Raw genomic sequence first — 27412 nt, forward strand, 5'->3', positions numbered from 1 at the left:
GTAAGATTACTGTTACATCCAGCATAGTCATGAGAGGATCTCTTTGATGTCAAATCGAGAACTGGTACATGGCACAGTTAGCTCACATGAAACAGGTAGGCCTTCATGGACTGCCCAGATCTACTGTCCAGTGTCCAACGTTGACGCTCGACTTGCACAACTGGTCAAAGATATTCATTATGTTGCGACGCTACCAATGCAAAACAAGGTTTATTGGTAGTACACAGCTATTATACCTGTTACAGCACGTAGACCGAAACAATCTGTCTACAAATCATATTTCACTAACACCTTTTCTTCCACATGGATTATTTCGGGTTGTGATTAATGTTCTTTTAACTGAATTAGTATTAAGATTACTGTAGCCTAATTGGGTTGCGCTGTAGTCCAGGAATTGGGAGAACAACGATTGCTTCGTATGCAACGTCATTCGTTTCCTGCATCATCACATGACTTTGCACTTCCAGACACAACTAGCAACATGGCTGCGGACAACCTACCATCCGAATTTGATGTTATCATACTCGGGACAGGTATTGAGCCACAAGAAAACCTAACGATATTATATTGACTATGAATGCTACTTCTTAACCTGCCGCTTTGTCTCCGTGCAGATTCAATTGTTGTACGATTGGCCACGTCTCGAAAACGAGAGAAGTCTACTCTAGGTATAAAATATTGTCTGATGCTGCGTCGCTAGCATCACAGGTTTATAGCCATCTACAGTAGGTTACTAGCTCTAATATAGTATAATATGTGATACCCACCGTATGATGTTGTGGTGTCCATAATCGATGATTACTTTATGTTATGAGCCAATTCGTTCAAGAAACGGGTCAGTTGATAGTAGTCTGGGTATTACTTAGCACTAGTCTAGTAGTTAGGTAGGGCTACACGTCATTTGACAGCTGTGTTGACATTGTTGGTAGTGTGCTACGCTAGTGCTAGGCTAGCTATTTGAATTTATCAGCGATTTGTCTGTTGTTTAAATGGGTAGTTAATGTTGTTTGCCATCAAGGAACAAATCAAACGGTATCTAGAGCTATTCATAATAGCTACAGCTAGCAGGCTAGCATGGCAAGCTCCATGACTTGCATCTGTCGTCTTGACAACTTCAGCCCCAGCAAGCAGCAGTGGTTTTTGCGCTGTCATGTTGCTGGCTAGGTCTAACCGCTAGGCTTGGATGGACATGACGCTCTGTGTCGCACAGTCAGTGGCGTTTTTAAGGGTAAAAAATTGGTGGGGCAACAAACACTTCAAAATATGTCCATGCACACTTTGTACAGAATATTACATATCTTATTTAGGCTATATGTAGGCTATAACTTTGTCTGAATGATACACTTGTGCAGGGTGTGTGTGTCCAGCTATCCCAACACTGCCGCTTGCACTCCTCTCCTGGTCCGTTAGACACACAGATAACACGCACTGTGCCATCAACACCCGGCATTTTCATGCTAAGTAGTAAAAACTAAGTTTGAATGGTTGTTGGTTAGGAGGTAGGTAGAGCTTGCTAGTGTGTGTAACCTGAAAGTTATGTAGTCATAGCAGTACTGGGGAGCTTTGTTCTAGTACTCTCAACTAACCTTAAATGGACTGAACGGTCCAGTCCGAACATCGTGTCTGATAGAGAACAAGCGGTAAGCAGACTTGCAAATCCAAAGCCACCATTCTCAATAGATAGTCCAGGCTACAATGTTATGTAGTCTGGACAGCAGCCACTTTGCAGCCACCAGGCACAGTGCAACAATAATATGACATTATTGACTTGGCACAGACCGAGATGGAAACTAGCGATGCAGGAGTTGTTCTGGTTCTGTCCGGCCCAGTTCTGTGTCAGAGTGGGACTATCTGGAGCGAGACCGAGAGCCAGCTGGACTCCAGACTGCGGTCACACCCCACACATACTGCTCAGTGTCTGGGTGAGAGGGGCAGGCTGGCAGGCTGGCCTGGGTCTGGCTGGCTGGGTTCTGGTCTGACACCCAGCGTTCTGGTTCTGGGATGGGCAGACAGGCGTGGAGCTCTCTCCCTGGCCCACCTGGTCCCACCTGGCCGCAGGCTGTGTACCTGTGCGCGTGTGTGTCCCCGAGTGTGTGTGTGTGTGTTTACCCAAGGGTCTGTGTGTGTATTTGCGTGGACACCACATAGGGAACAGTTGTTAATGAATATCATGTCACACTGTCTCCATCTGGTGGGCCTCACCTGTTTGTGTGTGTGTGTGTGTGTGTGTCAGACGTGTGTGTCAGGAGTGCGCGTGTGTGTGTCGGGTGTTCCTGTTGGTTCCACCCCGTCAGGCCCTGAACAGAAACACACAGCTGACCCACAGTAGGGGGCTGGAGGTGGGGGGGGAGTAGGGGGGAGAATGGGAGGAAGGTGAGTACGAGAGAGAGGGTTGGTGAGGGGGGGGAGGGTGTACATGACTGTGCGTGTCATCGGGGACAAGAGCTCTTCTGTTGGAAGTGGGCACTCATACAATATGTAGACTCCCACACTGCCTACAGTCTCAGTCACAATGGGCTGGTACACTTGTTTATGAGCTTGCTTGTGTGTGTGCATGGGTGTGGTGTGTGTCAATAATACGGTGTGTGTGAGAGTGGTGTGTGTATGGTGTCTTGTGTGTGTGTTTGTGTGTGTGTATGTATACAGAGTGTCTTGTGTTTGTGTGTTGAGTAGCCTATCGGGTCTGTCTGTCTGTGGGTGAGTGTGTGTGTGTGTGAGTGTGTGTGTGTGTGTCTGAGAGGAGGCTGCTGGCCCTGGCCGAGCCCTGGTCTCTTTCTCCCAAACCATAAATAACAGCTGGATGATTCTCAAGGTGGAACCAGAGAGAGCGGCCATTCTGGAAGATTCTCTCCGGGAGATGAAGAGAGATTTATGGTCTCATAGCTTTGTTGCTGAGTGCGTTTTGAGCTCCTGTTCTGTCTTCTCCTCTTCCTCTCCTCTTCTTTTCCTTTCCTCCTCTCCTTTCTTCCTCTGCTCTTCTCTTCCTCTCTTTCTCTTCCCCTCCTCTTTCCTACCTCTCCTCTCCTGCCTCTCTCCATTTCCTATTCAGTGGCAGGGCCGGTTTATGGTACTCTTATGCTTTGCTTTAACAAACACGATGTGCAGCGATGACTGGCTGGAGGTAGGGAGGGAGGGAGGGACGGGTGACAGGTGGAGACAGGGCTTTTCTGAGGGCGTTACTCACACACTGTTTAACAACATTTCCAGTGCTGAGCTGTCGGGCAGACGGATGAAGGCTGCAGATCACAGCACAGTATCAGAGAGGGAGGAGGGATGCTATTGTGTAAGGGGTGAGGTTGAGGGTGGGTGGTGGAGGTGGAGGTGAGGAGGAGGTCGTAATGAGATGAAGGGTTGGGGGTTAGGGAGGTGGAGGTGAGGTAGAGGTGCAGGAGGTGGACGAGGTGGACGAGGAGAGGGTCAGCTGGAGGTAGAGATTGAGATGGAGGAATAGGTGGAGGTGTCAGATGGCTGAGCGGTGAGGGTGTCGGGCTAGTAATCAGAAGGTTGCCCGATCGATTCCCTGCCGTGCCAAATGAAGCTGTCCCTTGGGCAAGGCACTTCACCCTACTTGCCTTCGAGGGAATGTCCCTGTACTTACTGTAAGTCACTCTGGATAAGAGCGTCTGCTAAATGACTAAATGTAACGTAGGTGGAATAGAGACCAGGGAGACCTACTGTATTCCACACTCCAGGAGAGGTGGGCTAGCTGACAGGCCAGGTCATAAATCACTCTCCTATTGTGTGTGTGAGATAGGTATGTTAGGTGAGAGATGAGATTTGTGTGTGTTTCGGATGGGTTGGGGTTGAGGGGGGGGGGGGGGGGTTGATGGCATACTCACTGCAGAGCAAGGCCAGATGGAATGCAATCTTTCCCCTAGGATTTGTTTTCAAGGGGGGGCGGTAGACCAAAATGTTCCCTCCCATTCAATTTCAATGGAAGGCACGTGACAAGCCCCGCAGGTCAGTAGGTGTGTTCGACTTCATGCAGTGCCAGCGCCGACAGTCGGCTGCAGCCGGCTTCCTTGAAGCTGAGAATGCCATTGGCTGCTTCAAGTCAGCCGGGCTGCAAGCGATGCAGGGGACTGCATGAAGTCGAACACACCTAGTGTAAGATACCTGGCAGCGCGAACAGGTAGTCTAGCAAGAGAAGCGAACCCTATTCTATGCGTTTATTAGGGCATTCGTGACGAGCAACGTCAGTATGCTCGCGAGGAGCGAATCGGCGAATTCGCGCAAATTGTGTCGCTCAAAGTGGATCTAGTTTCAGGTGTAAATAACAAGGGCGACGTCGGCAAACATTTGTCACAAGGGAATTGAACTTTTGAGAATTGCCTGTATGTGTCAAAACAGTTTAATCTCGCGCGTCTGTTTTGTTTGTGTTTTTTTTTTGCGGGGGGTTGGAGGGGGGGTAGCCTAATGAGATTTTATATGTCATTCTTTTAGTGTGGCGGGAGGTCGTTTGGGGGGCGGGGTGCCCCTCCAAAACAATTGTTGGTGAAAGACTGGAATGGAGGAGGGATGGAAAGAGCAACAACGCAGGATAGAGAGAAGGAGGAATGGAGAGAGAGAGAAAAAGGAGGAGGGATGGAGAGAGGAGGATGAAAAAAGTCGCTCACTCTCCTTCACCCTATTCCTTTGCATTCTCGCTTTCACCCTTCTCTCTTTTTCTCTCTGTTTTACTCTCCCTCCCTCCGTCTCACTCTCTCTGTGTAGGGCTTCTCTTTCTCTCCCTCTCTTTATGTCCCTCTCTCTCTCCAACAGTGTTGGTTGTCTTGTTCCTCTTCCTCTCCTTCTTTCCTCTCTTTCTTGCCTCACCGCCTCTCCCTCAATAAAATCAGCTTGAAAGCAGCTGCACACACACGCACACACACGCACACACACACACTCTCCCAGTCCACTCAGCAACATGCTACAGTGGATGGAGGCTAGGGGCCTTTAGTCTGGCAGGAGGGCAGGGGTACCAGGACAATCACATCAGCTGGATGAAGACACAGTCCTCTAATGAAATAAGCTGCTCCATTCAGCACTCTGTCAGCAGGACTGGTCGTGTGTGTGTGTTCTCACAGTATGCTTGGGTGTGTGTGTGTCAGTGTTCGAACTGTGTGCGTTTTGTGTGTGTATGTGTGTATGTACTTGTGTTTTTATACACTGTGTGTGTGTTCTAATAGTGTGTGTGTTCTAACAGTATGCGTATGTGCTTGTTTGTGTGTAAATATTGTGTGTGTTTGTATATATATATATGTGTGTGTTCTAACAATGTGTGTGTGTGTGTTTTGCAGGGCTCTCAGAGTCAGTGATCGCTGCTGCCTGTTCCAGAGTAGGACAGAGGGTTCTTCATGTGGACAGGTGAGGGGCTGGTGGTTTGAGTGTGTGTGTGTGTGTGTGTGTGTGAGGGAAGGGAGCGGTGAGTGTGTGTTTTTCTGTAGGGGGTGAGTGTATGTGTGTGTGTATGTGTGGATGTCTGTATACTACTCACCCTGTGTTGGTCTATCCAGGACAGCAGTGTGTGTGTGTGTGTGTGTGTCTCCAGTAAACTCCCCCTACCTCCCCTAGGAGGGACTACTATGCAGGGAACTGGGCCAGCTTCACCTTCAACGGCCTGCTGTCCTGGATAGACCAGCACAGGGTGAGTACACACACACCCATACACACACACACACTGCTGTCCTGGATAGAAGAGCACAGGTTGAGCATACACACAAACACACACTCTATCTCTATCTCTGTCTCTATCTCTGTCTCTCTCTCTCTCTCTCTCTCTCTCTCTCTCTCTCTCTCTCTCTCTCTCTCTCTCTCTCTCTCTCTCTGTCTCTCTCTCTGTCTCTCTCTCTCTCTCTCTCTCTCTCTCTCTCACACACACACACACACACACACACACACACACACACACACACACACACACACACACACTTTGTCACTCACGCACACACTGCTGTCCTGGATAGACTGACACAGACAGGGTGAGTACCCACACTCACACACACGTGTACACACATAGGGAAAGGACGACACTGACAGTGGTGAGGATGAGAATGGCGGTGGCGATAACAGTTACGATGACGGTGAAGATGATCATAGTGACGATGACGGTGTGACTAATGGGAGGTGTGACAGTGCGATGTTTCGCCTGACCTTTCTGTCGACGGCCACGTGTTAACTAGCCTGTGTGAGCGTGTTCTACAGCTTACATGTGTGTGACCTACAGCAAGTGCGTGCGTGTTCTCCATCAGCCAGCCTGTGTGCTCTGCGTCCCCAGACACAGAAGGAGCAGGGAGGAGGAGGGCCGAGGGAGGACGGAGGCGGGGAGCGGAGGGAGGACGGAGGCGGGGAGCGGAGGAGTTCCTGGGAGGAGAAGCTGGACGAGGGGGAGGAGGGGCTGATCCTCAACTCCACGGACTCCTCCATCGCCAACCTGGAGGTGTACTGCTACGCCAGGTGCGCACACACACACACGCTGTAGAGCACACACAGTCCAGCCGTAGAACACACACACACACACGGTCTCTCTCAGCTCTACAGACCTGAGCCACGTAGGGGGCACTTGTTTTGACTCTTGTTGTGTCTCCAGTCAGGAGCCAGAGGAGGAGCAGGAGGAGGAGCAGCGACCCGCTCCTCCAGGAGGGCAGGGCGGAGCTGAGACGGGAGCAGCATTGGAGAGCAAGGAGGGGGAGGAGGAAGAGAAGGGGGACCAGGAAGCCAAGGGAGAGGAGGAGAAGAGGGAGGAGGAGGATAAGAAGGAGGAGGAGGATACGAAGGAGGAGGAGGATAAGAAGGAAGAGGAGGAGAAAAGGGAGGAGGATGACGAGGAGCAGAAGGAACCATTGCTGACTGAATCCCAGACACAGCCTCACCCCTCTTCAGCTGAGAGCCAATCAGAACCCAGGAAGAAGATCACCTACGCCAAAATTCTGAAAGAGGGGCGGAGATTCAACATTGACCTGGTCTCCAAGGTTGGCACAGTAACCCTGACCCTGACATTAGCGGACAGCTGTCATCATTGTTCTTCCACCCTGTTACCTGCCCTGGGGATGGAGCAGGACTGTAATAGAGTTGGAAGGGTCGTCCTGTGTCGGCTGTGACCTGTGAATTCTGACCTGAGACCTCCAGCTGATCTATTCTGACCTGTAAACTGTGACCTCTGTCCTCCAGCTCATGTATTCCCGGGGGTCGTTGGTGGACCTGCTGATCAAGTCCAACGTCAGCCGCTACGCCGAGTTCAAAAACGTCTCCCGCATCCTGACCTACCGCCACGGCCATGTGGAGCAGGTACTCTCTCTCACACACACACACACACACACACACACACACACACACACTCACACACACACAGACAGACTATGTCACACACACACTCTCTCAATCACACACACACTCACACCCCCACACTCAATCACACACGCACACACACTGTCTCAGTCACACTCACACACTCGCTCACACACACTCTCTCTTACACACACAGAAACACACACACTCTCACACACTCACACGCTCTCTCACGCACACGCACATTCTCACACAGTCCTCCATATACACACACTAAATCACACACAATCAGCTCAGTACTTTAGAGCGTCACAGGTTCAAATCCACCACTGCACTGTGCTGTGCGTTTGCTTTGGATCAAAAGTGCTGGCTAAATGAATACATCACATGACACTCCTCACGCACAGGGATTGTTGGCCGCAGCGGAGGTCAGGGGTCAGGGCTTTGCCCCTCACCTGTTTAGCGTCCGAGCTTAGCATCACCAGACCCATTCGCAAAAGCGTATTTCAATCAGGAGAGACCCGGGATGAGCAAAGTGGTATTTGTTTGACAGAAGATGCTAGATTGAACGACGGGTGTTTGGCGCTTCGACCCCGTGGGTCGGCGACCCAGCCAGAAGGAGCCGGGGGATGGGACCAAGCCGCCGCGCGGCCAAAACGAAAACGGGGAGAGAAAACGTATTGGAAGGCGCGGCGGCGGTACGATAGGCTAGCGGAGGAGGAAGGTCGCCGCGCTAATTGACAGAGAGAGCGGCCCGTCGTACATGGCCACCCCCGACGACAGCCCCGGCATTGGGGTAGAGGGATAGGAGAGAGCGTGCATGGGGGGGGGGGGGGGGGGAGGAGGACTGTGTAGGGAAACATAATGGTGTATGGCCCGAGCATGCAGAGTTCGGTCATGCTTGACTGAATTTGCGTTAAGCTTCATTAGTCTGGAGCCTCTAAGTTAATTTTCCATTTCCGAGGGGCTGTTATCAATGGGCGCCGACCAAAACACCTCTGGACGGAGCGAACAAGACCTAAAAAACACCCTCCTCCGTAAAGTACACCGTGCTCAACTCGGCCCCCGCATCAGATTGACGCTTGTGATTGGCCCCGGCGCTTTCAACGCCGGGCGGGAAATCGGTTTGAATGGGTAAACCCCGATAAACCCCGAGCTGGCAGAGGGGTCTGGCTCCCAGGCAAACGAGAGACAGAGAGGGATGGAGTGGAACAGCAGCCCAGCGGAGTGACCTCAGCAGGGGAGGGATGCGAGCACTCGGGTAGCCTCTAGATCAGCGAGGAGCTGCATTCGGGCCCATCGGCAGAGGGCGAGTGGTAAAGGGCGGTAGGCCGGCAAGGAGGGAGTAACAGTAAGCCGTACTGGAAGGGGGAGAAGGGGCAGAAGCTTTGTGCGAGCGATGTGCTTCTACGCGTCCAGGCCGTCGTCGAGCATGAACACCTACCGTCTCCGCGCGCGTTTAGAGAATAGGTTTCCATGCCTGAGTGTGTGTGTTTGTGATCCCCCCCTCCCCCAGGTGCCTTGCTCCAGGTCAGATGTGTTTGCCAGTAAGCAGCTGACGGTGGTGGAGAAGAGGATGCTCATGAAGTTCCTCACCTTCTCCCTGGACTACCAACAGCACCCTGAGGAGTACCAGGGTAACACACACACGCACGCACACGCGTACAATCTCTCTCATACACTCATACATTCTTTCTCTCTCATTGGCTCTCTCTCTCACGCACTCATATACACTCTCTCTCTCTCGCTCTCGCTCACACACTCATAAACTCTCTGTCTCTCTCACTCACATATGCACGCGCACACACACACTCTCATACCCTCTTTCTCACACACAAGCATACACACACTCACACGCTGTCTCTCATGCACACATTCGGGTGCAGTCTGACCCCTCCTCTCTGTGACTCCTTCCAGACTATGCTGAACGCCCATTTTGGGACTTTCTCCAGACAAGGAAGCTGACTGAGAACCTGCAACACTTCCTGTTTCACTCCATTGCTATGGTGACGGAGGACACGCCCACCTTGGAAGGTCTGAAGGCCACGCAGCACTTCCTGCGTTGTCTGGGTCGCTATGGCAACACGCCCTTCCTGTTTCCCCTCTACGGTCTGGGGGAGATTCCACAGTGCTTTTGCAGGTGAGATACGCACATACACCCTCACACACGCAAACACGTACACACACACACTGAGCTCAGCTCACTGGCCTGGCTGTGTTTTGAGCGGAGCTCGTCTGGCTGGCCTGGCTGTGTTTTGAGTGGAGCTTCATTTGAGTGGAGTCTCCAGTGGGTTGTAGATGGCAGCTTTTAACACCACTGGTCTGCCGGGAGCGGGGCTGTAAAACGCTAGCACTTGCGTTAGCGCTTAGCGCTGTGAAATGCTAGTACTAAGCACTCAGCGTTAGCACTTATTTCTGTGAAATGCTAGCACTTAGCTTAGCGTTAGCACTTAGCGTGGTGAAACGCTAGCACTTAGGGTTAGCTTCACTGAGCCGCTGTCTGCCTACTAAACACACCAGGATGGGCAACACTTGACATTAAGGTAACATTAACTACCATGTAACTTCACAATAATAGCTGTCGTAACAGACTCCCTCCCTGCAGTGTTTGTGTGTGGGTGCGATCGTGTGCGTGTCTGTTGTAGTTATGTGTGTGTGCGTTGCAGCTGTGTACGTGTGTGGCAGTAGTTGGTGTGTGATTTGTGGCAGTGCACTTGTGTGTGATAGCACTTTGTGTGTGTGTCTGTTGTTGTGTGTGTGTGTGTGTGTGTTGTAGCAGTTTGTGCTTTTCCGCCACAGCTGTGTGTGCGCGTCGCAGCGTGTGGTAGCAGTGTGTGTACCCTGCATGTGTTGCGGCAGTTTGTGTGCGTGCGCCGTAACGGCGTGCCTGCGCCGTGCTACTCCTCCGTACTGTAACCATCGCTCATGCTGTCTGAGTGGAGACGAGGACAGCCATATTCACACCATCATTATCTCTCTGAGTGATTAAAACCACGTCCGCCTCCCCTCCTCGTGCTCCCGTGTTCCTCCTCCTCTCCTCTCCTCATCTTCCTCTTCTGCTTGTAGCTGTCAGGGGGGATGCGCAGGTACACTTACTCACGCTGGAGGAGGAGTGGATAGGGGCGGGAGGAGGAGAGGGGAGAAAAGGAGAGGGGAAAGGAGGAGGAGAGGAGAGAAAGGAGGAGAGGAGGAGGTGATCTGTTACCCGAGCAGTAGCACATTAATAAAGCTCTGTGCTCCAGGCTCAGTCATTTGCATATTAGATTCTCTTCGCGGAGACGCGGAGATAAGCAACGTGAAGAAGAATTACACATGATCACACCTGTCCGTCTCACGCACACGCACACTCACACACACGTATACACTGGGCACACACTGCACGCACACGCACACGCACGCGCACACACTGAGCACACGCATACGCACGCTTAGCACAAACTCACACGTGTGCACGCTCACATACACACCCTCAGCACACACGCGGTGTAGCTCCTTTGGTGGGGTGTGTGCGTGTGTGACAGAATGGGAATGGATCCTTTGTTCCTGCGGCTGTTTTAACCTGCTGTACCTCTGGATCAAACCATCAGACCTCACCTGTAGAGGCCAACCTCACTTTTATACCTCACCTGTAGAGGCCAGCCTCACTTTTTTATACCTCACCTCTAGAGGCCAGCCTCACCTTCACACCTCACTCGAAGAAGTCATCCTCACTTTTATACCTCACCTGTCGAGGCCAGCCTCACCATCACTTCTCACCTGTAGAGGCCAGCCTCACTTTTATACCTCACCTCTAGAGGCCAGCCTCACCTTCACACCTCACTTGAAATAGTCATCCTCACTTTTATACCTCACCTGTCGAGGCCAGCCTCACCATCACTTCTCACCTGTAGAGGCCAGCCTCACTTTTATACCTCACCTCTAGAGGCCAGCCTCACCTTCACACCTCACTTGAAGAAGTCATCCTCACTTTTATACCTCACCTGTCGAGGCCAGCCTCACCATCACTTCTCACCTGTAGAGGCCAGCCTCACCTTTATACCTCACCTCTAGAGGCCAGCCTCACCTTCACACCTCACTTGAAGAAGTCATCCTCACTTTTATACCTCACCTGTCGAGGCCAGCCACACCATCACTTATCACCTGTAGAGGCCAGCCTCACTTTTATACCTCACCTCTAGAGGCCAGCCTCACCTTCACACTTCACCTGTAGAAGTCATCCTCACTTTTACACCTCACCTGTATAGGTCAGCCTCACCTGTAGAGGGCAGCCTTTCCTTAGCTTACCTGTCGAGGCCAGCCTCACCTTTATACCTTACCTATAGAGGCCCCTCTCACCTTGACTAGAGGCATAGATGAAGAAGGGTGGAGGCAGGGAGGTGGAGGAGTGGAGCGAAAGAAAAGAAGATAGAGAGGAGAGAGACAGAAGGAGAGAGAGAGAGAAAGTAGGCTTAATGGAAAGAGTTAAAGCGAAGAGAGAGAGAAAAGAGAGAGAGAGACAGACAGACAGACAGACAGACAGACAGACAGACAGACAGAGAGAGAGAGAAAGGCAGCTAGGTAGGGAGGAGGCACCATCCATCACACTGATACCTGCTAGCTGGTGATGGATGGAGCGATGGAGGAGCAAACTCAATAATCTCTGCTCTCTCTCCCCCTCAATCCTTTCTCTTCCCTCTCTCTCTCTCTCCACCTCTTTGCCAGTCTACCTACACTCTCCCTGTTTGCCCCCCCACCCGCTGTCTCTCTCTTTGCCTCTGTCCCCTCCTCCCATTCTCACCCTCTCTCTCACCCCTTTTTTACTCTCCTCATCCCCCACCCCCTGCCCTCCTGTCGTCTGCGAGGTTCTTCACAGATCAGTGAGCGTAGCGCCATGCTAATAAAGTGATGAAAGGCTTGTGTGTCCTTGCCTGTATTATCCCTCAGTCTGACAGGCTGACTCCCTCTCTGCTCTCAATAACCTCTGCTCTCACTGGCACCGTCCATCTCTGTCTCTGTGTCCCTGTCTCTCTGTTCCTGTCTGTCTCTGTGTCCCTGTCTCTCTGTCTCTGTCTGTCTCTCTCTCCCTGTCTCTCTGTCCCTGTCTCTCTGTCCCTGTCTCCCTGTCTCTCTGTCCCTGTCTCTCTGTCCCTGTCTCTCTGTCCCTGTCTCTCTGTCCCTGTCTCTCTGTCCCTGTCTCTCTGTGTCTGTCTGTTTCTCTGTGTCTGTATCTCTGTCCCTGTCTCCCTGTCTCTCTGTCCCTGTCTCTCTGTATCTGTCTCTCTGTCCCTGTCTTTCTGTCTCTGTATCTCTGTTCCTGTCTCTCTGTCCCTGTCTCTCTGTGTCTGTCTGTTTCTCTGTGTCTGTATCTCTGTCTTTGTCTGTTTCTCTGTCCCTGTATCTCTGTCTCTGTCCCTGTCTCTCTGTCCCTGTCTCTCTGTCTTTGTCTGTTTCTCTGTCCCTGTATCTCTGTCTCTGTCCCTGTCTCTCTGTCTTTGTCTGTTTCTCTGTCCCTGTATCTCTGTCTCTGTCCCTGTCTCTCTGTCCCTGTCTCTCTGTCTTTGTCTGTTTCTCTGTCCCTGTCTCTCTGTCTTTGTCTGTTTCTCTGTCCCTGTATCTCTGTCTCTGTCCCTGTCTCTCTGTCTCTGTCTGTGTCTGTCCCTCTCTTTCTCTCTCTCTCTTTCTGTCTCTTGGCCCAGGTAGAGGTAGGAAAAGAGTGAGGCAAGGATGAGAGAGAGAGAGAGGGACGGACAGAGAAAGAGGAGGAGAGTGAGGATCAGAGAGATTATCAGAGAGACAGGGAGAGGGAGGAACAGAGAGGGAAGAGGAGTGACAGAGAGAGTGGGAGGAAGAGAGAGAGAGGTGCACCATGACTCATTCGCTCAGAGAAAGCAGTCTGTCCATGACAGGGCTTGATTTGCATAGCGTGCCACTCTGCTCCAATCGGAAGGCAGCAGATTGAGGGGACTGGGACAGAATGAGTGCAGTGTATCCACGTGTTTATGTGAGGAGTCTGTCTGTCTGTGTGTTTGTATGTGTGTATGAAGTGTCTGTCTCTCTCTGTGTTTGTGTGTGTGTGTAAGTCCCCCCCCCCCCCCCCAGCTATAAACATGTAATTTATTTGGCTCCAGAAGGGTTTAATTTCCCCGTGCCAGCGTGGCCAGGCAGAGACCCTTTGTTTTCTTTTAATTATTGGCCAAGCATAACCCCCCTTCTGGAGCTGGGACACACATCACACACTGATCTGCTGCCACGATGCTGACAGGTGTGTGTGTGTGTGTTTTGGGGGGGGGGGGGGGGGTGGGTGTGTGTTTGTGGCGAGTGTTTGTGTGTGTGTGTGTGCACAAGCAGGGCAATTCTGTGTGTAGGGTCTGGGAGTAGTCGGGCCTGATAGACCACATCATCGTCATGTTAGTGCATTTCTCATTGGTCTATCTGCTGGAGAGAACGACTCTTTTTACACCTCCTTTGCCTCCACATCCTCCTCCTCCTTTTTTTTACCTCCTCCTGCATCTCCTTAACTTCCTCCTTCTTTACCTCCTTACATTACCTCTGCATTCTGCCATACAGAGGGGCAGTTTGGAGAGAGGCAGCTAGGAGAGCGCAGAGAGGCAGCCAGCAGAGAGGCAGCGAGGGAAGAGGTGACTAGCAGAGGCAGCTAGGAGAGAGCAGAGAGGAAGCTTTAAGAGGGGCAGCTAGCAGAGAGGCAGCTAGGAGAGAGGCAGCCAGGAGAGAGCAGAGAGGCAGCTAGCAGAGAGGCAGCTAGGAGAGAGGCAGCCAGGAGAGAGCAGAGAGGCAGCTAGCAGAGAGGCAGCTTGGAGAGAGGCAGCCAGGAGAGAGGCAGCCAGGAGAGAGCAGAGAGGCAGCTAGGAGAGAGGCAGCCAGGAGAGAGCAGAGGCAGCTAGCAGAGAGGCAGCTAGCAGAGAGGCAGCTAGGAGAGAGGCAGCCAGGAGAGAGCAGAGAGGCAGCTAAGAGAGAGGCAGATGGAAACTAGGAGAGGGGGAGCAAGGAGAGCACAGAGCCTGTAGCTTGTTTAGCTGTCTCTTACATTAGGGTTTAATTACTGGAACAACTAGTTGGAGGCAGTTGTTCTCTTGGACGGGGGTGTGTGTGTTTGTGTGTGTGTGTGTGTGTGTGGGGGGGGGGGGGTGTCGTAGATTTATTTTGGATGTGACCTTCTCCCCACTAGCTGCAGCTGTAATCAGTGGAATTAATAGCATAATCAAATTATACACAAACTCATAAATCATGTCTGCGTGTGCTGTCAGCGAGCCGGACTATTAAAGGCCTCCATTGTTTCTGCAGGCTGTTAGAGGCCCTGGCCCCGATCACACTCTGATAGGAGCAGAGATGCCATTTAGAGGCCGGGGGAAGGGCTGGGGGGAGGGGGTGAGGGGACAGGGTGAGAGGGGGCTTTCTCACAACTGTTCATTTAGGGGGAATGGCGAGTGATGTGGGGGTGGGGGGAGGGTTGACGTGGGTTTGGGGGGGAGGGGGGGGGTGCGCGGTACGGGCTGTTTGAATCTGGGCAGACGGGTCGCTGTGATTGGTCCAGACAGGACGCCGTGATTGGTCCGGACAGGGAGGGTTAATTAGAGTAATATCAGATAAACATCTGTCAGCCCAGGTTAATGACATGGAGAGGGGCTTCCCCTGTTCACACACACACACACACACACACACACACACACAGTCTGCTGGGCTGCTGGAAAGGAGATGGGCTGTATGATTAACCTCCTACACTTTAACCTCATTGAATTCCCCTCTAGTCCCTCCCTTCTCCTGGCAGGGGAGGGGCCTCGTGGATCATCCTCTGAACCGTCACCCCTCCAGTCACTCCCTTTTTTCCCCTAACATCAGGTGTGCTGCTGTAAAGTTTAAACTGCACGTGTGTGTGTGTGTGTGTACACGCAGGATGTGTGCTGTGTTCGGAGGGATCTACTGCCTCCGGCACTCGATCCAGTGTCTGGTGGTCGACAAGGAGACTGGCAAGTAAGTACTGCCACACACCCTCACACACACGCTTACAAACGTACACACACTTTCACACACGTACATACTCACACGGATGTTTGGGAACATCTGTCTATGTGTGTGTGTGTGTGAATCAGTGTGGTTCTCCGCGCCAAGGCGAGGAGGAGATGGGGGATCCGGAATTTAGATGCAGTATTAATTTTCAGGGTCTAGAGCCGTCCCTCCCTCCCTCCGCCCCGCCCCTCCGCCCTGCCCTGGGAGACAAATGGAGAGCTGCTTGCAAGTGAGGCTAGTAATGACTGATCCTCCCTCCCTTCCTCCTTCCCTCCTCCTCCTCCTCTCTTTCCCCTCCCCCTGTTTCGCTAGCTAATGCTAACGCATTTACGAGACTGGAACTCGCAACGAAAGCCCCTTATAACATCAGCCAGCCAATCAGTCAGTCAGTCACCCACCCAGCCATTCAGTTAAACAGCCAGGAAAACAGCCAGCCATCGGTCACCCAGTCAGTCAGTAAACAGACAGACAGCCATCCAGCCAAACAGACAGTTTGCCAAACAAACAGTCACTCAGGCAAACACCCAGCCAGTCAACCAACCAGTCAAACAGCCAGCCAGCCAACCAGTAAGGAGGCGTGTCTCCTCGCCACGCCGTGCTCCCCGTGTCGTCATGGCGACGCTGATCACGGCCACCATCGTCCATCATGAGAAGTTTGACCAAGGTGAAACACCTGGCAAGGTGTCTGGACTGAACAATGACTTTAATTTCCCTCCCATCATAAATTACATGCTTATGTCTCCACTTACTACACACATAAAACTAAAGGGCAGGGAGGAGAGGAGAGGGGAAGAGATGAGAAGGGGACAGGGAGGAGAGGAGAGGGAGGAGGAGGAGAGGAGAGGGAGGAGGAGGAGAAGAGGAGAGGGAGGACAAGAGGAGGTGGAGAGGAGGAGGTGGAGAGAATAGGAGGTGGAGAAGAGAGGGAGGAAGTGGAGAGAATAGGAGGAGGTGGAGAGGAGAGGGAGGAGGTGGAGAGGAGGAGAAGGAGGAAAGGAAGTGGAGGAGGTGGAGGTGGGAGGGAGGAGGTGGAGAGGAGAGGGAGGAGGTGGAGAGGAGAGGGAGGAGGTGGAGAGGAGAGGAGAGGAGGAGATATAGTGGAGGAAGGAGGTGGAGGTGAGAGAAAAGGAGAGGGAGGAGGTGGAGAGGAGAGGGAGGAAGTGGAGAGGAGGTAGAGGAGGGGTGGGGGGAGTGGGAGAGAAGAGGAGGTGGAGAGGAGAGAAGAGGAGGGGGGTCAGTAGAAGGAGAGTAGAACGAAAGAGTGCTCTCTGTGTGTGTGTGTGTGTGTGTGTGTGTGTCTATTCTGCAGTCTGTGTGTGGTCAGTAGGTCACCTGACAGACTGACCTGGTGGTCACCATGGTTACAGCTGCATGCTTAATGCTGTCTGTTTAGGATTATGATGGTAGAAGTAAACACAACGTGTGTGTGTGTGTGTTTGTGTGTGTCCTGCAGCCCTGGATGTCCCGGCCCTTACCAAATTCCATATCCCACTCCATTGGTTCATGATTGATTTTAAGTGTGTGTGTGTGTATGTGTATATGAGTGTGTGTGTGTGTGTGCATGGTTGGTTTCAGGATTTATTTGAAGCGTCAACCCCCAGTGCCGAGGCCCCTCCTAGTAAATAAATCTTAATTTACATAAACAGTCCCTCCCTTCTCCCCTCCCCCTTTCTCCTCCCCTCCTCCCCTCCCCCTCTGTCCTCCGTCCTTCCTTACCCCTCGCTCCTCCCTCCCCCTATTTTCTCTCCTCCTCCCCTTCTCTTCACTCACCTCGCTCTCTCTTTCCCCCTTCACTCCCTCTCCTTTCCCAAAACATCCCTCCCCCCCCCCTACCCCCTCTGCCTCACTCCCTCCTCCCCCGTCTCCCTCCTCCCCCCTGTCCCCAGTCTCTGGGTTAATGAGCATTAGCAGGGGCCGGACAAGCATGTTTCCAGGGGGTGGGGGATTGGAGTGGGGTTTTGGAGATGTTCCTGGTGGGTGGGGGGGGGGGTGTCTTCTGTGAGGGTAGGGGGTGTTGTGAAAGTCCATTTCAGGGATGTCACCCCGAGCCCATTAGAGTACATAATGAGCCCTATAAAGCTATCTATAACTCCTGACACACACACATACTTACTCACACACACACACACACACCACACACACACTCCTTTGTGATCCCACTCTGGGACGGGGGCAGAGGGAAGGTCACACACACTTTCACACACTTACCTACCCTCTCACAGTCTCTCTCTCTGTCTCTCGCTCTCTCTCACACACACATACACACACGCACCATACACTCACACACACATTCACTAGATAATGACGATGGTGAAAAGATGGTGATCATGATAACGATGATGGTAATGGTGATGATGATGAAGATCTTGTCTGTTCCTCCTGTCCTCAGGTGTAAAGCTGTGATTGACAGCCATGGCCAGCGAATCAGCTGCAGCCACTTTGTGGTGGAAGACGGTTTCATAGGAGCAGAGCACAGGAAACACACGCCCACCAAGTGAGAGTTGACCAGTCACTCTTTTGTGTGTGTATGTTTGTGCCTATTGTAATGTGTGTGAGTGCGCGTGTGTTAACAATACCTGCAACAGCTTGACGATCCCTCTTTGTCACTGATTTGAACTTCTTTCCCTCCCTCCCCCCTCTCCCATCCCTCCCCCTCTCCCATCCCTCCCCCCCTCTCTCCCACCCCTCCCTCTCTCCCATCCCTCTCTCCCATCCCTCTCTCCCATCCCTCCCTCTCTCCCATCCCTCTCTCCCACCCCTCCCTCTCTCCCATCCCTCTCTCCCATCCCTCCCTCTCTCCCATCCCTCTCTCCCACCCCTCCCTCTCTCCCATCCCTCTCTCCCATCCCTCCCTCTCTCCCATCCCTCTCTCCCATCCTGCCCCCCTCTCTCCCATCCCTCTCTCCCATCCCTGCCCCCCTCTCTCCCATCCCTCCCCCCTCTCTCCCTTCCCTCCCCTGCTCTCTTCCATCCCTCCCTTTCTCCCATCTTTCCCCTTTCTCCAATCCCTCCTTCTCTCTCTCCCATCCCTCCCTCTCTCCCATCTTTCCCCTTTCTCCCATCCCTCCTTCTCTCTCTCCCATCCCTCCCCCCTCTCTCCCATCCCTCCCCCCTCTCTCCCATCCCTCCCCTGCTCTCTTCCACCCCTCTCTCTCTCCCATCGTTCCCCTTTCTCCCATCCCTCCTTCTCTCTCTCCCATCCCTCCCCCCCTCTCTCCCATCCCTCTCCTCCAGGCAGATCTCCAGAGCAGTTCTCATCACAGATCGCTCTGTTCTCCCCTCCGACTCAGAGCAGCAGGTACACCTCCTCCCTCATCCCTCCCGTCCATCCCCCTTTCCATCTTTCCATCCATCCCTTCATCCCCTCTCCGTCCCTCTCTCATTCCCTGCATCCCCCTCTCCATCCCTCCATCCCCCACGGTTCAGTCCGACGTGGAAGCATGTGGGTGAGACAGACGGCATGCTGAGTCTGCAGTCACGTCAGGGGGAGAGGGGGGAGAGCGGGAGGGAGAGAGGGAGGGAGGGAGAGAGGGAGAGAGGGAGAGAGCTTATGCAAGCAGAGGGCTGCAACAAGATGGGCCTCCATTTAAGGAGTTCCAATACTTACTGAGATGACCGAATGAGATCAACGTGTATGTGAGGATGAGAAGGAAGAGAAGGAGGAGCACAAGATCGGCCATATCTGAGATCGAGGAGGAAGAGGAGGGAGGAGGAGAGGCGCTAGGCCAGTGATGAAGAGCCAGAGATCCTTCAGGGCGATATATGCACCATCACAGCCTTAGTACCTTACACTCTGCTGGAGACTGGGGGGGGGGGGGGGGAGAGGGAGGGAGGAAGAGAGAGGAAGAGAGATGGAGACAAAGAGAGGCAGAGAGAGAAAATACCTTTTTGTGTCATTCGTACTCATTAGGGTGGAGAGAGGAGAGGAAATGAATTAGGATGTCTCTGAGAAGTCAGTATTACATGACCAGGAGACCAAACCAGATGAAATATTCAGCTCTACGGGTAATTAGCCCTGTGTGCGTGCGTGCGTGTGTGTGCGTGTGTGCAGAGAGAACAGAAGTGTGTGATTGGTCTGTCTCAGGAGGGAACACTTTGAGACATTTGTCCAGTTGATTAAACCACATAGATAGACAGACAGACAGACAGACAGACAGACAGACAGACAGACAGACAGACAGACAGACAGACAGGTAGACATACAGACAGACAGACAGACAGACAGACAGGCAGGCAGGCAGGCAGACAGGCAGACAGACAGACAGACAGGTAGACATACAGACAGACAGGTAGACATACAGACAGACAGACAGACAGACAGACAGACAGACAGACAGACAGACAGGCAGGCAGGCAGGCAGACAGACAGGTAGACAGGTAGACAGACAGACAGACACACAGGCAGGTGTTGTTATTCTATAATCTGGTTATTCAGTGTGTTCTCCTAACAGGCTTTGGAAGCAGCTACACACACTGCACATGGACATGATGACTAACTGTGTGTGTGTGTATGCATGTGTGTGTACGCTTGTGTATGCCTGTGTGTGTGTGTGTGTGTGTGTGTGCATGTATGTGTGTGTGTGTGTGTGCAGGTGTCTCTGGTCAGCATCCCTCCTGTGGAGCCTGGAGGTCCTTCAGTGAGGATGGTGGAGCTCTGCTCCTCCTCCATGACCTGCATGCCTGGAACATGTGAGTCCCCTCACCTCTCCTTCTCCCTTCTCTCCTCCTTTCTCCCTCTCTCCTCTCCTGTTCCTCTCCGCTCCTCTCTTCCTCTCCGTGTCTCCCCCCTCTCTGTTGTTGATGATGATGGGGACGATGAAGGCTCGGTTCTTACTGCATACTAGTATTCTGCCTCTGGTCTGCACCTCTCTGTATTTCTAACCGTCTCTGGAGGAGGGGAGCCCTCACCGGATTGCTCCTCCTTAGGGGTTCTTCCATTTTTGTCCTCTGGAGTTCTGCTGGGAGTTTTCCCTCGTCTGCCGTGGAGGGTTGAGGTTGGTTTAGGTGCAGTTCTATGGGCATATGTGACATTGCTTGTTAAAATGCCTATACAAATCAAATGGGCTAAGATTTGATGTTGATGATGGCAGTGATGATGATAAAGGTGAGGATGATGAGGACGATGATGACGGGTACATCATTAGATGAAGTGGTGTTTATAACGGCGGTTGTCTTTAATGGCACTGGACTTATTTATCAGTCAGCCGTCATCGAGAATGATGGAAGTGGACCTATTGCCCCATGCAGTTGTGTGTGTGTGTGTGTGTAGAGGTGTGGTGGAGTAGTGTGTGTGTGTGTGTGTGAGGATGAAGATGGATAGCTGTATAGCTCCTTAAGTAATGTAGTTCTACCTGGGTGGATCAGTAGCAATCATAGCATGATGATCATGCTGACAGGCCTCACACACACACACACACACACACACACACACTGACACCTGCACCCTCCACATACACTCACACACACACACTCTGACACCTGCACCCTCCACACACACTTGCACAGGCACACACACACACACACACACAGGGTGGGTGCATCATTAATCTGTGAGGAGCCAAACTAGCAGGGTGTAGACTATCATTTAAACTGACGAAGAGGAGGGTTAGATCTGGTGTGATGAAGAGGAGGGTTAGATCTGGTGAAGCCAGCTTAGCTGTCAATACCTCACCATCTTGCTGATGCTTACTATCATCGATAGATAGCTATCCAGAATTAAATTGTTTGCCTGTAAGATATTTACAAATGTTTCTCTACTACCCACAATTAGTGTTGTTTTTGGCGGCCTGTTTTAATGTGAGTTTTAGCCTGGTCTTTGTGTCAAGCTGTCATTTAAGTTTTTATTTGTTAGTTAGTCACGTTCATACTCTTTTTAGTCTGTTCAAGTTTTGGTCGACTGAAAGTCTGAGCATTTTAGTCTTATTTTAGTCCGACTTATTTACATTTAGATTTATGCATTTAGCAGACACTTTTATCCGAAACGACTTCCAAGAGAGAGCTTTACAAAAGAGCATAAGTCACTGATCATAACAACGAGGTAGTCCCAAACATTGCAAGCAGCCAAAACAAGAAGCATACATTGTGAAAAAACTAAACAAGTGTCAAAGGGAAGACCCATAAGAGCATGCAGTTATACAAGTTACAAATGAAAACAACATGAACCCCAAAAAGTGCAAGACTGTACCTGTAGAAGAACAATCAACAGTAAAATATTTCACAGCGAGTACAAGAGTTCAAGAGTTAACTTTGTTATAACTAACCTACAAGAGCAACAAGTCTCTCAATAAGAGTCATTGTGATCCTGGAGGAAACTAACATCATGTCCAGCCAAGCATTCCTCCGTGACGTTGTACTCCCGGAACAAGTGCGTCTTGAGCCTTTTCTTGAAGGTGGGGAGACAGTCAGGGTCCCTGGAGGTGGGGAGCTGGTTCCACCATTGGGGGGCCAGACAAGAGAAGAGCTTGTGTTGGGACCGGGTGGTCTTGAGCGGTGGGACCACCAGGCCATTTTCTGAAGAAGACCGTAGGTGACGGGTGGGGGTGTAAGGCTGCAGTTCACTGCTCGGAAGGTCAGTACCAGGGTCTTGAATCTGACATGGGCGTTGATGGGTAGCCAGTGGAGGGAAATGAGGAGCGGGGTAACATAAGAGCGTCTGGGTAGGTTGAGGACCAGGCGGGCTGCTGCGTTCTGAATCCTCTGAAGAGGGCGGGTTGCGCATGCTGGGAGAGCAGCGAGTTGCAGTAGTCCAACTTTGAGAGGACAACAATCCTTTTCTCTCCAACCCACAATCCTTTTCAATCACAATCTCTCCTACCCACAATCCTCTTTTCTTACGAACGATCCTCTTTTCCTACCCACAATCCCTTCTCTCCTACCCACAATTCTCTTCTCTCCTCTAGACCTGGTGCATCTGACCTGCTCGTCGATGGGCTCCGCCCACCAGGACCTCTCCCCCGTTGTCTCCAGAATGTTCCAGACAATGACCAGTGACGGGGAAGAACCCTCCGAAGGTAGACGGGTCTATCTTGTGTGTGTCGATGTGAGTGTGTGGTCGTGCGTGTGTGTGGGTGGTTGCAAGATGATGTGGGGTTGTGTGTGGGACAGTGGGAGGTCTGTGTGTGTGGCGGTGTGGGCATGACAGTGTGTAACTGATGTGAGGTTGTGTGTGTGTGTGTGTTTGGTCATGTGTGGAGCTGTGGAGGGGATCGTCATTATAAACCTTAGATAGAGATACAACAGCTTTGACCTGGCCCAGACACTCACACTGTGTGTGTGTGTGTGTGTGTGTGTGTGTGTGTGTGTGTGTGTGTGTGTGTGTGAGTAGGTCATCAGCTTGCTGACATCGATGATGGAGATCTTCTCCTTTTCTCTTCCTTTGACATCTACCCCATCTCCCTCACTCTCTCCCTTCTCTTTCACTCCCTTGCTCCCTCTCTTTATCTCTATCTTTTTCTCTCTCTGTCTCTTCTTTTCTCTCTCTTTCCCTCCCTCTCCTTCTATCCCTCTCTCTTCCTCTTCCTCTCCCTCCTCCTCTCTCTCTCTCTCTCTCTCTCTCTCTCTCTCTCTCTCTCTCTCTCTCTCTCTCTCTCCCTTCATCTCCCTCTCCCGACCCCTACATCTCTCTTTCTTTGTCTCATCATCATTTCTCTCCATCTTTCTCTCTATCATCTCATCGCCCCCCCTGCTTTTCTCTTCAATATTTCTCTCTCTCCCTCGCTCCCTCTTTCTGTCTGCCATCATTTCTCTTCCTTCCCTTCCGTGTGTGTGTGTGTGTGTGTGTGTGTGTGTGTGTGTCTGCCTGTCTGTGTGTGTGTGTGTGCGTCTGTCTGTCTGTGTGTGACACCAACCTTTTTATCAGAGGAGAATAAGGTAGTAGTATTTTAATTAAAATGTCAGAACAAATAGTGTTGATCCTGAGGATGAATGAGAGGAGGAAGAGGAGAGGAGACGAGAGGAGACGAGAGGAGACAAGAGAGGAGACAAGAGAGGAGACAAGAGAGGAGACAAGAGAGGAGAGGGGAGGAAGAAGAGAGGAGGGGAGGAGAGAGGGAAGGAAGGAAGAACAGAGGAGGGGAGGGGAGGAGAGGAGAGGAGGAAGAAGAGAGGAAGGGAGGAGAGGAGAGAGGGAAGGAAGGAAGAACAGAGGAGGGGAGGGGAGAAGAGGAAGAAGAGAGGAGGGGAGGTGAGGAGGAGAGGAAGAAGAGAAGAGAGGAGAGCGGAGAGGAAAAAGACAGGAGGAGAGGAGAGAGGAGAGGAAGAAGAGAGGAGAAGGGGAGAGAGGAGAGGAAGAAGAGAGGAGAAGGGGAGAGAGGAAAGGAAGAAGAGAGGAGAGAGGAAGAAGAGAGGAGGAGGGGAGAGAGGAAAGGAAGAAGAGAGGAGGAGAGGAGAGGAGAGAGGAAGAAGAGAGGAGGAGAGGAGAGAGGAAGAACAGAGGAGAAAAGCACTGGGGCTGAACAGGTCAGACAGACAAAGTCACCGGCAGGATCTTTGATCATTTGTCTGTGTGCGTGTGTGTTTGTGTGTGTGCTGGGTTTTTGTTCGTCAGGTGTGTGTGCGTGTGTGCTGGATTGATGTTAGCCAAGGATGTGTGTTATAATCCCACTTCTTCACAGAAAGCAGATGTGGACTGCAGTGGAACAGTAACACATATTATAATTGTCTGACATTTTGGGTAATGACCACTTTGACATTTCAGACTGACACCTCTCTCCTCCCCCTCCGTTTCCTCCCTCCCTCGCTCCTCCCTCCCTTCTCCTCCTCTCCTCTTCTTCTTTGGTCCCTTGTTTGGTCTTGCATTTTAAAGGGTAATGATACAGAATGACAGTTTGACACTTTTAAACCTGGAGCCCTCTCACCCCTCTCTCTCTCTCTCTCTCTCTCTCATCCCTCTCCCTCTCTCTCTCTCTCTCATCCCTCTCTTTATCTCTCATCCCTCGCGCTCTCTCTCTCTTTAACCCTTTCTGTCCTTTACCCCTCTGCCTTCCTCTCTCTCTTCCCCTCTTTTTCTATCTTTCCATCCCTCTCTCCCCATCTTTTTCTCCGCTGTCAACTGTGTGCAGGCCTGTGTGTGTGTGTGTGTGCAGGCCTGTGTGTGTGTGTGTGTGTGCAGGCCTGTGTGTGTCTGTATGTGTGAATGGCTGTGTGAGCGTATGCGTGTCCGTGTGTGTAGATTTAAACGTGTGTGAGCGTGTGAGTGTGTGTGATCTCACCCAGCCAAGCAAATGTCATCCTATTAGGACCAATCACAGATGAGCTGTGAAAGCAGACACCCTCCATTTCCTCCTCTCTCTCTCCGTCTAACCATCCTCTCTCCCTCCTCTCTCTCTCTCTCCCTCCTCTCTCCCTCCTCCTCTCTCTCTCCCTCCTCTCTTTCCTTCCACTCCCCCCTCCTCTCTCTCTCCCTCCTCTCTCCCTCCTCTCTCTCTCTCCCTCCTCTCTCCCTCTTCCTCTCTCTCTCCCTCCTCTCTTTCCTTCCACTCCCCCCTCCTCTCTCTCTCTCCCTCCTCTCTCCCTCCTCTCTCTCTCCCTCCTCTCTCCCTCCTCTCTCTCTCTCCCTCCTCTCTCCCTCCTCTCTCTCTCCCTCCTCTCTCCCTCCTCTCTCTCTCCCTCCTCTCTCCCTCCTCTCTCTCTCTCTCCCTCCTCTCTCCCTCCTCTCTCTCTCCCTCCTCTCTCCCTCCTCTCTTTCCTTCCACTCCCCCCTCCTCTCTCTCTCCCTCCTCTCTCCCTCCTCTCTCTCTCTCTCCCTCCTCTCTCCCTCCTCTCTCTCTCCCTCCTCTCTCCCTCCTCTCTCTCTCCCTCCTCTCTCCCTCCTCTCTCTCTCTCTCCCTCCTCTCTCCCTCCTCTCTCTCTCCCTCCTCTCTCCCTCCTCTCTCTCTCTCCCTCCTCTCTCTCTCCCTCCTCTCTCTCTCCCTCCTCTCTCCCTCCTCTCTCTCTCCCTCCTCTCTCCCTCCTCTCTCTCTCTCCCTCCTCTCTCTCTCCCTCCTCTCTCTCTCCCTCCTCTCTCCCTCCTCTCTCTCTCCCTCCTCTCTCCCTCCTCTCTCTCTCTCCCTCCTCTCTCTCTCCCTCCTCTCTCTCTCCCTCCTCTCTCCCTCCTCTCTCTCTCCCTCCTCTCTCTCTCCCTCCTCTCTCCCTCCTCTCTCTCTCCCTCCTCTCTCCCTCCTCTCTCCCTCCTCTCTCTCTCCCTCCTCTCTCCCTCCTCTCTCCCTCCTCTCTCTCTCTCTCCCTCCTCTCTCCCTCCTCTCTTTCCTTCCGCTCCCCCCTCCTCTCTCTCTCCATCCTCTCTCCCTCCTCCTCTCTCTCCCTCCTTTCTCCCTCCTCTCTTTCCTTCCACTCCTCTCTCTCTCCCTCCTCTCTCCGTCTTCTCTTTCCTTCCACTCCCCCCTCCTCTCTCTCTCCCTCCTCCTCTCTCCCTCAACTCTTTCCCTCATCTTTCCCTCCCTCCGCCCCGTCTTTTCCTCCTCTGTCTCTCTCTCTGTCTGTCAGTAATCTTAGTCTCAGTACAACTTTAAACTTGTTCTGGAATAACACTCATCGTGGTGTGTATGTTCATGTTTGTGTGTCTGTGTGTGTGTTTGTGTGTTTCAGTAGACCAGCGCCCCTCAGTGTTATGGGTGATGTACTTCAACATGAGAGATAGCTCAGGATTGGCTGAGAGCAGCTACGACCTGCCCAATAACATCCATGTGTGCTCAGGGCCTGACAGCTCATTGGGCAGTCAGCATTCCATCTCTCTGGTAAGTCACACACACATATACACCCACATATGCACACACACACACACACACACACACATAAATGTATCCAGATACAGGCACACACAAAAAACACATACACAGACAGGTACACACATACACACACACATGCCTCTGGATGGATCTAACTGTGTGTGCGTGTGGGTCCAGGCGGAGTCCGTGTTCCAGAAGATTCTTCCCGAGGAGGAGTTCTGTCCCCCGGCGCCCAACCCTGAGGACATCCTCTACGATGGAGACACCCCCTCAGAGGGCTTCACCCAGGGAGGGGAGGAGACAGGGGAGGGAGGAGAGGGGGAGGGAGGAGAGGGGGAGGGAGGAGAGGGGGTGGGAGGAGAGGGGGAGGGGGGAGAGGGGGAGGGAGGAGAGGGGGTGGGGGGAGAGGGGGAGGGGGGAGAGGGGAAGGCCGAGAGGGAGGAGGGGGACGTGCAAACAGGGGAAAGTGTTACAGAGCAAAGTCCATCCACAGAAGAGTAACTCTCCTCCTCTCCCTCTCCCCTCCTCTGTTCCTTTCCCCCTCCTCTCCTGTCCAGTCACTTTTCATTTCCTGCTCAGTCCGGTTGTGTGTGTGTTCATCTCTCAGTGGAGAGGAATGGCCTTTGTCTTTTTTTATTTGTTATTATTGTACTATTTTGTTTCTGTCTGTCACATGTTAATATACCCAGAGTTCACACACACACTTACACACACACACACACACACACTGTGCCACGCTCCACCTGCCGTGGTCTCCATGATGATGATCCATGACAATAAAGTGTTTCTGGAAACCTGCCTGAGTTTGTTGTTGTTGTTGGTGGTGGTGGTGGTGGTGGTGGTGGTGGTGGTGTTGTGTATGTAATCAGCGAACTAACAACTCTGTAACCCCATATAACCGATTGGTGGGGGGGGGGGACAGTGCGAGGGGGAAGAGGAGAGGAGGGAGGGAGATGAGAGATCGAGGAAGGAGGGAGGGAAGGAGGGAGGAGGGAAGCTTTACTGGTTTTGACAGAGCAGATGGTTCATTAGTCTGAATGCTCCTTCCGACTTCCCTCTCCGCGCCATTCCTCCTCTCCTCCTCTTCTCTCCATTCCTCCGGCCTATGCTCTCCATTGCTCCTCCTCCTCTCTTCTGCTCTCTCCATTCCCATCCGTTCCTCCTCACCCTACTTTCCTCTCCCCTCCTACCCCCCCCCCCCTCCCCCTCTTCTCTCCTGATAGAAAGATGGAGAAATACAGGACTTGTGGCAATCTGAAGCTGTAGTTAGGACAGAGGGGAGGAGGAGGAGAAGAGACTGAAAGGAGTGTTGAAACACCTCCAGGTGTTAGATCTGATCTGGGATTGGGGAGGGGGGCAGGGGAGGGGGGGGGTGACATTAAGCATGGAAAGGCTAGCAGCAGCCCAAGGCTGGTCAC

The 27412-nt window shown here is 52.2% G+C and overlaps 1 protein-coding gene across 1 annotated transcript; it reads left to right on the top strand.

Moving 5' to 3' along the window:
• The first annotated feature begins 432 nt into the window (after positions 1-432).
• chm (CHM Rab escort protein) lies at positions 433-26792 on the top strand. The gene is made up of 16 exons (XM_084683581.1): positions 433-533; positions 5280-5346; positions 5554-5626; positions 6257-6435; positions 6569-6950; positions 7150-7266; positions 8783-8903; positions 9184-9406; positions 15157-15234; positions 17660-17764; positions 18505-18568; positions 19863-19959; positions 22170-22280; positions 25855-26003; positions 26172-26390; positions 26436-26792. Exons 1-16 carry the CDS (start codon positions 482-484, stop codon positions 26493-26495), a joined length of 2097 nt encoding a protein of 698 aa, XP_084539707.1. The 5' UTR covers positions 433-481; the 3' UTR covers positions 26496-26792.
• The last annotated feature ends 620 nt before the right edge of the window (positions 26793-27412 follow it).

This window comes from Hypomesus nipponensis, chromosome 20 (genome assembly GCF_054491055.1).
Source record: "Hypomesus nipponensis isolate SF chromosome 20, ASM5449105v1, whole genome shotgun sequence".
Lineage (NCBI taxonomy): Eukaryota > Metazoa > Chordata > Actinopteri > Osmeriformes > Osmeridae > Hypomesus > Hypomesus nipponensis.